Source organism: Antedon bifida, chromosome 5 (assembly GCF_963402885.1).
Source record: "Antedon bifida chromosome 5, ecAntBifi1.1, whole genome shotgun sequence".
In the NCBI taxonomy this organism is placed as follows: domain Eukaryota; kingdom Metazoa; phylum Echinodermata; class Crinoidea; order Comatulida; family Antedonidae; genus Antedon; species Antedon bifida.
The window spans coordinates 1,121,213-1,133,857 of NC_136230.1; the positions used below are offsets into that span (position 1 = coordinate 1,121,213).

The 12,645-nt window shown below is 31.9% G+C and overlaps 1 protein-coding gene across 1 annotated transcript; it reads right to left on the reverse strand.

Annotated features, from left to right (window-relative positions):
- Window positions 1-28: 28 nt before the first annotated feature.
- Window positions 29-10,305, reverse strand: LOC144842361 (E3 ubiquitin-protein ligase RNF13-like). The gene is made up of 10 exons (XM_078698814.1): window positions 10,200-10,305; window positions 7,249-7,366; window positions 6,821-6,904; window positions 5,652-5,774; window positions 5,094-5,181; window positions 3,853-3,934; window positions 3,007-3,115; window positions 2,671-2,764; window positions 2,441-2,521; window positions 29-2,180 (listed from the first exon to the last, which is right to left on the reverse strand). The coding sequence occupies exons 2-10, from the start codon at window positions 7,330-7,332 to the stop codon at window positions 1,807-1,809; spliced, it is 1,119 nt and encodes a 372-aa protein (XP_078554940.1). The 5' UTR covers window positions 7,333-7,366; window positions 10,200-10,305; the 3' UTR covers window positions 29-1,806.
- Between the last annotated feature and the right edge of the window lie 2,340 nt (window positions 10,306-12,645).

A 12,645-nucleotide genomic window follows, 5' to 3' on the forward strand; every position in this document is an offset into this window, starting at 1 on the left:
GCCAGAATGACACTGCAACATAGGTAACTTGTTTCAGAAATATTTTATTGTAAATAAAATGATTTATCATACTGACATATGTATGTATTTTTTCTAAAATAAAGTTTATTTACAAAAATTATCCCCCATCCTGATTGTGTAGCAGCTAGATATTCTACAAAAAAACTAAAAAGTGTGGTAATATTTTACTAACTATTACTACTGTAGTTCATCATTTTCAATATACAGTATATATACTTTTCACCTAGTATACTTAGCTTATAATAATAGATTCACTTCAGTACAGTTATAGGACAATTATTTCTTATCCTAAAATAACATGGTTAATAAAACATTTTTAATCAAAATAGAGAGCTTATAAATCTACCAATACATTTTTAAAAATGTAGTGTTATGTTAAAACCATTGCCAAATGTAATCATACATTAATGTCATTTCCAATGCAATGAAAACATATTATTAATAATAAACTCAGAATTTAAAATATTTACTCATAACGGAAGGGATATCTTTACAACATAACATGTACTTTTACAACAGAAAGACGTTCCTAAAAACAAATTTATAAGAAATGTCGATTTTGTTTTCATTGCTAGGAACATTTACCGATTGTCAATGTTATTATATATCGCACCGTGCATTTTTTTAAGCAATTCCAAATATTAATTTTAAATACTTTCTCTTATGTGAAGTCCATGCAAAATATTATATTACAATACAAGCATCTTGGCTCTAATACAGTAGAACCTCTATTCAGGGGACACTTTCCTAAGAAATGAAAAAGGGGAAACATGTTTTAACAATACAGCCAAACCATATTGAGGGACCACTTTTATTTAGGGGAGAGACACTTTCCTTAAAAATTAACAAGAGGCAGTACTGCCAACCCCATTCAGGGACACCCCTATTTTAATAGGCATTCTACTATCTAAAATAGTTTTGTTTTTACTCCAATTACTTAATTTAAGTAAATATTTTTCTTTTTTTTGTCTTGACAATAGCACTCTCTGGTAGTCAAACCTCAATGCCAAGCATGCATTCCGTTGATGCAATATTTCTCAATGTCACTGCTGTATTTCTCTTGTGTCCGTACATTCAATTATTCCAATGGTCAAACCACCATGATTGGTTATTAACAATAAGTTTGATTGACAGAAAAATTTGGCATTAGATTAGTTAAACAGCAAAGATAACATATAAAGCAGACATATAATAATAGCAAATATCTTTTTTAAAAATCACACTTAATGATACAACTCTTTTATGTACCTGTCCTACATTATAGTATAAAAGTATTACTGCAATAAGAACTACTTAAAATTGTTATAAATGTTAATATAGTCATAAAATGAAGGCACTACTCAACAAATATAGTATATAGAATATGAACACATCAAGTAAACATTACTGTATATATATCTGGTATAATCCCAACCCCTTGGGGGTGAAACTATACCCTAGGAAACCCTGGTTCAGGAAAAAAATGATTGGTAAGCATTTCTTGTAAAAACTCATCTGAACTGGCTAGAGAGAGACCTACATCCAGACCAAAAGTCAATACTGGGACTATATCCGGGATATGCCTGTTGGTGAAATCGGATATAAAGTAGGGGTGGGATTATACCCGAGGATATACAGTAAATAGACTGGTGAAACGTATTCCTCCATGTTAAAATACATTGAATAATAGAATATGAACACTATTATAAGAATGTTTATTATTGTTTAAAATAGATTAGCGCCAACAACGATCCTTACTTTTAAAAATAACTAATTTACAAAAGTTCATAAAACATTTTAGAAACTCTAAGGCCGTGAACCGTTATCCGATTCTGCTTTTGTATTTTGCATTTCGTAACTGTCGTTTGATTCGCCGTCGGACTCTACTTCTAACGAAACTATGGTGGTGCTCTCTGCAACCGAATTATCTATCGTACTTTCCTCCTCTTCGGCAGCTGAATATTGTGACGATGTTCCCTCTTGCGGGTCCGTATCGCCTGTGGGGCGCACGTATCTACCGCCACCACGGTTACCAAATAACAGAGGGGTGTTCTCGCCATCGCTGTCATCACTGTCTGACGAGTCGTCTTCTACGTCTCCAGGAATGACTTTACGTTTACAAACTGGACATGTACGCTTGTTGTTGGTCAGCCAAGGGTCGATGCATGGACAATGAAAAGCTAAAGACATACAATTTGGAATTTAAACATAAAATATCACACAAATTATGTAACTGGATAGTTAGAACTAATCATACAATTTGTCACTAGTCATCGTAACTTGCTAAACACTAGGTAAACACTTGCTAAACACAAGGAATACACTTGCTAAACACTAGGTAAACACTTGCTAAACACAAGGAATACACTTGCTAAACACTAGGTAAACACTTGCTAAACACTAGGTAAACACTTGCTAAACACTACACATATAGACTCACCATGATTACAAGGCAAAATGCGCAGTTTGTCACCTTCATTATATTCATCAAGACATATGGCACAAACATCATAATTTTCACCTGCAAAAACAAAAAAGTATACTTTTAGAACCATCATTATGTTTGTACAGTATTGTTAAATTTTGTCTTATCTTAAGCACACTATCAAACTTTAAGTGACAAAAACTACCATATTTGGGCATATGCATAAAAAATTACCAAGAGCCTACCTTTCTTGAATTTCTTGATGGGTAATTTTTTCAAGTGTTCTCTTGAGAGACGCGAACGTCTCAGCTTACGTCGGTCACGTACATATTTTACAATCTGAATCGCAAAGAAAAATTCAATCGTAAAATCAATCTACAAGTATTAACTAGATCTCAATTATGTATTTAGGACAAGGAAGCTAATTACACAAGAACAAGTCAACTTCCCAGCATGAATAACTAACTGTACACTTCCTGTTGCAAATACTTAGTAATTCTTTTCCTCTTTTAGCTTTATAAATGTATTAATCAAAAGAACCTTCCCACCCTTTAAAAAATATTATTAATAATAATACTCACAATATAAACAAGCAGGAATATTAAACATGTACCACAGACTGCTAAGAATGGTACAAAATAGTAGAGAGGGGAAGGAAAAGATATATATGGATACAATGTGACTGTACTCCTAGCAAAATAAAAAGAAAAGAGCAAAATATGATTAGATATGCTTATACTAATGGTATGGTAGTGATGGCGTTTGCAATTTTCAGTAACTTAAGGTGGCATTTTATAAGATTTAATCCATACAAAATTTCCCCCGAAAAAAATGTTAATTATTTATTGGTTTGCAACCTTTGTTTATGAAAATTGCAACCTTATCCACCACTTACCAACATTCTTATTCATATTAAACTTACCATAAATGTAAAAGTTAAAAGCACACAGAACCCAACAATACAGATGAATGGGATATACAGATTCATTGGGAATGTGTTATGCGCATATATTACAACACTATACCTGTGAAATAATCAAGCGTGAAGGATGATGGAACAAGCGGACAAAGAAGCATGACATGATAGCAAAAAAATATGAATCTATTTATTTCTAGGTGTAACTAAAGCTCTGTCTACACTATCAAACACAAAGTGTGATGTGCCCAAATATGGTAGTGATGACATCATGTCCATACATGGGCACATCACATTTTGTTTTATCACATAATGTTTGATAGTGTAGACAGAGCTTTATACTACACATTTCCATTCAAGGCAATTTAAAAAAGGTTCTTAAGGAACCATGTAAAAACTATTCTACTGAAGTTACTGCAGTAACTATATTTTAATTACTGTGAAGGATGATGGGTAGAGATGAGAGGACAAAGAAGCATGACATGACAGTAAATTGTTTTTTCACACTTACCCTGTTTTATAATCACTCTTGGTCAATAGAAGACCATCTTCTTCACCCACAAACACAGAAGGTATAACAACTTCATTTCCATCTGCAAAAATCAATTAAAGAAAGTCAAGCTATGCTATTTGTTGTATAGACTATCAAACTATGATTATATAATATTGTTGTTTACCCAATATATTTAATTATATACAGTATACTTTATATTATAGACCGGCTAATTCTATTGATGCTATGATAGGTTACATAACATACATACAGACCATATTTTTTTTCAGATTTCCTGGAACAGTGGAATATTCAAATTTTGTTTGGTTTTTTTTTCAACAATTTTTTATTAGAGATAATAAATATTTATTGTTGCTGCAACACATACAGAAATTTTGTCAAAGTGACTTCATTTTTATAGATAATATTGAAAATTGAATGAAAATTGATTGAAACATGATAAAAATAATACCAAAATATGACAGTATACTTTACCACAAGATTTACTCAACTCATTGATTCCTTAAACCAGTATATTTTAAACAATTTGTGAATATTGATTTAGTGTAAATAGATTAATTGAAGGTGGACGTAATTCCAATTGATATTTAATAACAAAACAAATACAACACACAACATGCTGGTATATGAATAATCATTATTTTAATTGCAAGTTCCACAAATTCTACAGATTAATGAATGTACTGATTTCATTCACTTATTGTCCATTTTCAAATTTACATCAAAAATTGTTTTTTGTACATTACATCAAAAATACACATCAAGTAATTGCATCAATATGCATATAATACTATGTATTTCTTTTGTCCTGTGATAGTGAGTCAGGTACTGTATGGGCGTGGTCACCTACAAGAGGGTGCAGCTCATGGACGATACCATTGTCTTGGAGGGGTGTTTAAAGTTGTTACTTTTCGAATTATGCATTAGCATGGGAATCGCTAATTATGTTTATAAATGTAAGCTGGGCACGAAATAGACAATATAAGAAAACTAATATTGTATATCCAGAATCTAGCAAAATCAGCAACTACCAAATATATAGTAATAAGCACCTCAATTTACCTTTGATAGACTAAAAAATAACTTTTGCAAAAATTACAACAACCAGCAAACAAAAAATAAACATAAAATGTTCAACCTGCAATTAAATTAAAATGACAAATCTACTAGCAATTTGCTAGGATGAATGTCGAGCCCTGTCTACTTTTTTTACATAAAAATAAAAGTTGATAACTTACGTTTACTAGGACTCATAGGCAGTATAGCATTTGATCCAACATTATAGACGATTGCTGCTAAATAACCAGCCGTCTGTACATTCAATACCTGCACAAAAATAAGAGTTCATTAAATACAAGCATACATGATGATTTAGTAGTTTAAATTTTAATGATAGCATTCTTAATTTTTTATGGAGTAAGGAAATTAAACAAAAGTCTCAAATTTTGTTTTATACATAAAGATTGTAATCATGCCATGCATAATGTATTTGAGGTATTACGTAGCGGTTAGACGTTACCGGTCCATCATCTCTCGTACAAATAGGTTTCATAAAAGCTTTCATCCAGCTGCCATTCAGGCACTGAATGCTTTTCAGTATACTGTACGAGAATTATGCGACCCTTTGTAATTGTTTTGTATATCTCAGAGCAAACATAATTTCTATGTATATTTTATATGCAAATACCAATAAATAGAAGTAATTTTACACTGATAATGAATGAATGAAGTTGGGACATATGTAGAAAATATATAAAAGAGACTTGAATGTATTATTAGACCAGTAAAATTCTTACCTTTACATCGAATTCACAATTATTACGACGGATTAATGCAACATATGGCAAACTTTGATTAATGATTGGCGGTTGCTGTACATCATGACAAGCATCAATTGGATCAACAACTACAACCATTCCCTACAAAGATAAATACATAATGAAACACTCCACTCAACAATACCCCCAATGTCTTAAGCTCTCTTTACACTACCAAAAACTTTATGTGAAAAAAAAATATATGGACATGATGATGTCATATCACTACCATATTTGGGTCACACATTTTTCTGCAGAATAAAATATGTTTACACACCATTGGCGTAACAGCTATGGCTAAACTCAATGCAACTACCCCTGTTATACACCACTAAGTGTGCCCCTTTGCCCCTGTGATACACCACTAAGTGTGCCCCTTTGATACACCACTAAGTGTGCCCCTTTGATACACCACTAAGTGTGCCCCTTTGATACGCCACTAAGTGTGCCCCTTTGCCCCTGTGATACGCCACTAAGTGTGCCCATCGAAAACCAGGTTGTCATACCCTTCCAATGGCAACTTTCACTTTCTATTATTATACATTATCTGCAAGATTAGGGACTTGACAATATTAAATCGTTTCCCTTTGGACTCTTACTACAGATCACAAGTTTACAAATGCTTCTTCCTTGTTTGGAGGAAATAGCTGTGGATGACCAGCCACTCATCTGGTAAAACTTTAAACTGACAACATTGCATAATACCATATGTACACCAATTCTATATTTTTATCATCAGGTGATGCAATGTTAGAAATGTAATTCTTGGATTCCACCTTATTATGCTTGAGTGCAATGTTTTGTAGTTTTTATGAAATATTTTACAGTATGTTCAACTTGCATTTATTTATATAATGAATTGAAATAATAATTCTATACTATATTTTTATGAGGTAATACAATGTTAGAAATGTAATTCTTGGATTCCACCTTTGTTGTTATACAGTATGTTTGAGTACAATGTTTTGTATTTTGTATATGCGACCTTTTACATTTATTTATATATAATGATGAATTGCAATAATAAAGTTAAATGAGCACCATACCCGTACCAATTGTTATTATGTAATCTTTTTGGCACTGACCCTTGATTTATATAATGCTTTAATTCCGTTGTAAAGAAATAATAAAACAAAATCACTGAATACCTGGAGGCCATCTTGGGGTAGTTTAGTACCAAACGTCGCAGGATACGAGGGTAATTGCTGCGTTCCGGTGCCATTAGGTTTTTTCTACAAAAAAAGATCAGTAAGTTGTTTGTTATACAAACATTTTTAGCCCTAAAAATAGGGTAAATTCTACAAAAACCAAACAATAGAACAAACAAAAACTGGGTTTTTATTGTCAATTATTTGGAATGCATTGTTCAATCAAATACTGTTAACTCTCTCAATACAGGACACCCTAGGGATGACCTTGATATCTATTTTTCCAGAAAGTATGGTATTCCGAATGTGTTTTAATGGTAAAAATGAATTTGGGACTTTTTGGTTCAGTTTTTTGAGAGTCTGGTATCGGGAGAGTGTCCAGACTGTATTATTAGATTATTATTTTTAATTTTTAGAATCATACTCACAAGATACACATCAGCGGACACACTGTACGGACTAAGAACAACGCACAATACGATGCTTAAAATGTTAACTGGTAGACACTTCATTTTGTTTTCATGCTACGGATGAATACTAACATTACTGGAAAAAAGAAAAGGTACCAGCTTTAAATAAACAAGTAAATAACATTAATTATGAATGTACAGTACTTGATATCATAAAAATCAGAAATGGGTACTGTAACCACAAACATGCTTCTTTAAAGTTTATTTTAAAGTAAAGCAATAGTATTTTAACTAAATTTCCAAAAGTAAATGCAAGTATTTTAAGTTTTACAATTTCCAAATAATAATATTTTAATTTCCTCAAACAAATAAAACCCTGAATTCTGCAACAGGTTACTTATTTATACAATAAGGAAATAATTGAGTTATTAAAAATTTAGTATGCGGGCCAGCGGAAAGTTCAATTATGTTATTGTTTTCAATAAAGTAGGCCTAGGGCCTATATTGCAAATTACACAACTTAAATAAATGTTTCCATCCAGGATCTTGAATATACTGGACCACTACAGTAGGTTTATCATCAATATTTGATTTGCGACTTGCCATTAACCAAAGAACAAACCAGAGTTCATTTACAGAAGATTACCAGTAGAATTTGACCCCAGTAAATAGGGAGATCCGTAAATAGATAACAAACCGAATGCAAACCTTAAGGCATGTGGACACAAAGACTATAATGCAGCTATTGTACTGTTTTATAAGTAATGTAATTAGTTATCCGCATTCAGCGGATAACTCCTTGGAACTGTCCTGTTTCATCTTTTTTTTTTTTTTCTGTATTCTTCTTTCTTTCTGTCATTTTTGTGCAGAGCGTATCTCAAAAACGTGTAAAGTTAACATTTCATAACTTTGTCAACATGTGGGCATTCACGTGAAGTTGTGCTTTTTTATTTTTGAATGACGTCAGAATTGCGCAACATGACTTACGCGCGTTTTAACGAATTTCGCGTGTTTAACATAAATCGAAAACCATATAACATTTTAATATGAAACTTAACAAAAGTTTAAGTTATATCTTGCGCTAACTGACTATAGGGAAAAAATGGCATGTTTCACACGAAGTTACGCGCACACGCGCGTTTAAAATTTCAAAATGCGAAAAATCAATTTCTAATCAACTTTCTACGCGTTTCATGTAATTTTAAGCATGTTAAAAATTCCTACGCGTGCGCATTTTTTTACGCGCGCGGAGCGCACGTAGCGTTGAAAACAATTTTTTTCACATGATTTATGTTTTTCCACCCTTTTTTAGTAATTTTACCAACTTTTGAACAATTTCGACTTAAAATTACGTCATACGGGCACGTCGAATTGGATAATTTACGTGCGTTTTTGATGAAAAAGTTCAAAAATTCGTCAAAATTTATCAAAATTATACCTTTTTTTAAACAGTCGTAGTTTCTAAACTAAACGGTAAAAGTTATTTTTATTACGTATTCTGGAAGTTGATAAGTTGTAGATTTTGGATCATGCATTAATATGGCTAACCGGACATTGTGACGTCATCGTGTGGCCACGCGAATATAAAATATAGGATTTTTGTATCTTTCGTCATAGCGTATCACATTTAATTGAGCGCATCATCACTTATCCGTTTTCCATTTTCACCCCGATTTTGATATTTTGTAGGTAAATGAACTATCTTTCGCATGAGTTAAAAATATTTTAATTTTATGACGTCATCATGTTGAAAAAATTTAAATAACCTGGGTCACTTATTTTCTTCTTTACAGTAACTTTCAATCTGTTATAGCTCGTCAGAATAAAAAGCTATAATCATGATTAAAACGTTTTTTGGAAGCTATTGGATTGTAGATACGAATTCATGTGAACATTTTTCCAATCCGACGTTGTGACGTTATTATATGGCCAGATGAATAAAAAAAGTCGTATTTTCATCTTTTGCGTCATAGTTCATCACATTTAAAAGAGCGCGCATCTATATTTTACGTATTCAAATTTCTTATACACGCTAACATGTTGTTGCTGAGATAATGTACTTCCGAAATTGCTATCTTAGTGTTTCATTTTGATACCGTCGCCATGTTAAAAATAGGAATAAACGGGGGGGGGTCCCGTAATTTCACCTATTCTACACTGTATGTAATACGTATACAGATTATACCGTTTATACTGTATATACTATATGACACAAAATTGACAGAATTCAGCACTAACAGCATATGATATTCTTCAGTTCAGGTCATAATGCCATAATCTTTTTCCGTGTGCAAAATTCCAACGTATGACGTGCGCGTGGCGTTTGTCGTGCGGATAACTAACTCGTCAAAGTGACGAGTTTCATGTCTAGTTGTTTATATTGATTTTTTTAATATGGCTATTTTACAGGGTACATGACAATAGATAGGTACACAAAAATAAATTGGTAGGTAGCCTATAAATATTTTAGAAACTTATAAATTTAGAATTATATAAATGTTATATTATATAACACATTATTTATATAAGATTGGAATATAGATACGTTAATTATATAAGATCTTAATATTACTATTTAATGTTGCTCTTTATTTTATACAGCTGATATTTACAAAAATATATAAAATAATATTTTAAAATTTAGAATTATAAATGTATTTAGGCATAGGATAACACATTAATCAAGGCTACTAACTAGGCCTAACTAAGAATTATTAGGTTTAGGAGTACTCCTTAGATTAATATAGGCCTAATAACACTGTACAATACCAAGTACCACTGTAAGCCCCAAACGTCACATCAACAAAAACAACAACAAAGCATCTCGCGGTTGTTGTGACTAAAAAGCCTACCGCTAGTGCTGGCCTAGGCTGATCACTCAACTGTTACTTCATAAATACGCAATATTAAGTCAAACTTATTTAACTAAAGCAAATCAACATTAAGAAATATAAAATATCTACCAATACCTTTGCATTTCATAAGAAATATCCTGTTCAATTAGGTATATTTCTCTTTCGTTTCAATCGACAATATGTATCGCAGACAGAGTGCCGATCATCACAAGTTCACAAAATGGTTGCTCCACAAAAATGGATGGGCGATGGGGGCGCACTGTCGGCCTACTAAAACACACTAAAGAATTTAATATTCGTCAACTCGTATAATAAACTTTAAATGCGAATTTTTAATGACAATCTATATAAAGGTGTCGGTTTCCCAGTTATTCACTGGTACTCACAAGGAGGGCCACGTGAAGGCCACCTTTATCCTCCTCTTTTTTAATTAGTGGGGAGAAACCGAAGTTCTCGGAGAAAAACCCCAACTTACCAGAAATTCAAAGCACAAACTTACCTCGCCGTACACAATTAATGTTTACCCAACCATAGAGATATTATAGTTCACTATAATATCTCTATGACCCAACTTACTAGTTTGTATTTTATTTTACCAAAATTAAATTGTACCAACAGAACTTACCTCCGTATAATTAATTTACCCACCAACCATTTTATAGATTCAAAAATTACTGTCGTATCAAACTGAAATTGCAGTACCATAATTTAAAACCACACAACTTACCAGTACAATTACCCAAACTTACCACATACCATAATTTAAAACCACACAACTTACCAGTACAATTACACAAAAATACCTCGGTACCATAATTAATTTGAAACCACACAACTTACCAGTACAATTATCCAAACTTACCACATACCATAATTAATTTGAAACCACACAACTTACCAGTACAATTATCCAAACTTACCACATACCATAATTAATTTAAAACCACACAACTTATCAGTACAATTACAGAAACTTACCTCAGTACCATAATTAATTTAAAACCACACAACTTACCAGTACAATACACAAACTTACCTCAGTACCATAATTAATTTGAAACTAAACAACTTACCAGTACAATTACAGAAACTTACCTCAGTACCATAATTAATTTAAAACCACACAACTTACCAGTACAATACACAAACTTACCTCAGTACCATAATTAATTTGAAACTAAACAACTTACCAGTACAATTACAGAAACTTACCTCAGTACCATAATTAATTTAAAACCACACAACTTACCAGTACAATACACAAACTTACCTCATACCATAATTAATTTAAAACCACACAACTTACCAGTACAATACACAAACTTACCTCAGTACCATAATTAATTTGAAACTAAACAACTTACCAGTACAATACACAAACTTACCTTAGTACCATAATTAATTTAAAACCACACAACTTACCAGTACAATACACAAACTTACCTCAGTATCATAATTATTTTAAAACCACACAACTTACCAGTACAATACACAACCTTACCTCAGTACCATAATTAATTTGAAACTAAACAACTTACCAGTACAATTACAGAAACTTACCTCAGTACAATAATTAATTTAAAACCACACAACTTACCAGTACAATACACAAACTTACCTCAGTATCATAATTAATTTAAAACCACACAACTTACCAGTACAATACACAAACTTACCACATACCATAATTAATTTAAAACCACACAACTTACCAGTACAATACACAAACTTACCACATACCATAATTAATTTGAAACCACACAACTTACCAGTACAATACACAAACTTACCTTAGTACCATAATTAATTTAAAACCACACAACTTACCAGTACAATACACAAACTTACCACAGTACCATAATTAATTTGAAACCACACAACTTACCAGTACAATACACAAACTTACCTTAGTACCATAATTAATTTAAAACCACACAACTTACCAGTACAATACACAAACTTACCTTAGTACCATAATTAATTTAAAACCACACAACTTACCAGTACAATACACAAACTTACCACAGTACCATAATTAATTTAAAACCACACAACTTACCAGTACAATACACAAACTTACCACATACCATAATTAATTTGAAACCACACAACTTACCAGTACAATACACAAACTTACCTTAGTACCATAATTAATTTAAAACCACACAACTTACCAGTACAATACACAAACTTACCACAGTACCATAATTAATTTGAAACCACACAACTTACCAGTACAATACACAAACTTACCTTAGTACCATAATTAATTTAAAACCACACAACTTACCAGTACAATACACACTTACCTTAGTACCATAATTAATTTAAAACCACACAACTTACCAGTACAATACACAAACTTACCTTAGTACCATAATTAATTTAAAATCACACAACTTACCAGTACAATACACAAACTTACCTCAGTACCATAATTAATTTGAAATCACACAACTTACCAGTACAATACACAAACTTACCTTAGTACCATAATTAATTTAAAACCACACAACTTACCAGTACAATACACAAACTTACCTCAGTACCATAATTAATT

Bases quoted from the DNA above. Each gene is read 5' to 3' on its own strand.
- LOC144842361 (XM_078698814.1), bottom strand. From the start codon at position 7,332: ATGAAGTGTCTACCAGTTAACATTTTAAGCATCGTATTGTGCGTTGTT. The intron at 2,765-3,006 runs GTGAGTATTATT...TTTGCGATTCAG, and splicing joins TATTCCTGCTTGTTTATATT to ATTGTAAAATATGTACGTGA. The intron at 2,181-2,440 runs GTGAGTCTATAT...GTATGTCTTTAG, and splicing joins CATTTTGCCTTGTAATCATG to CTTTTCATTGTCCATGCATC.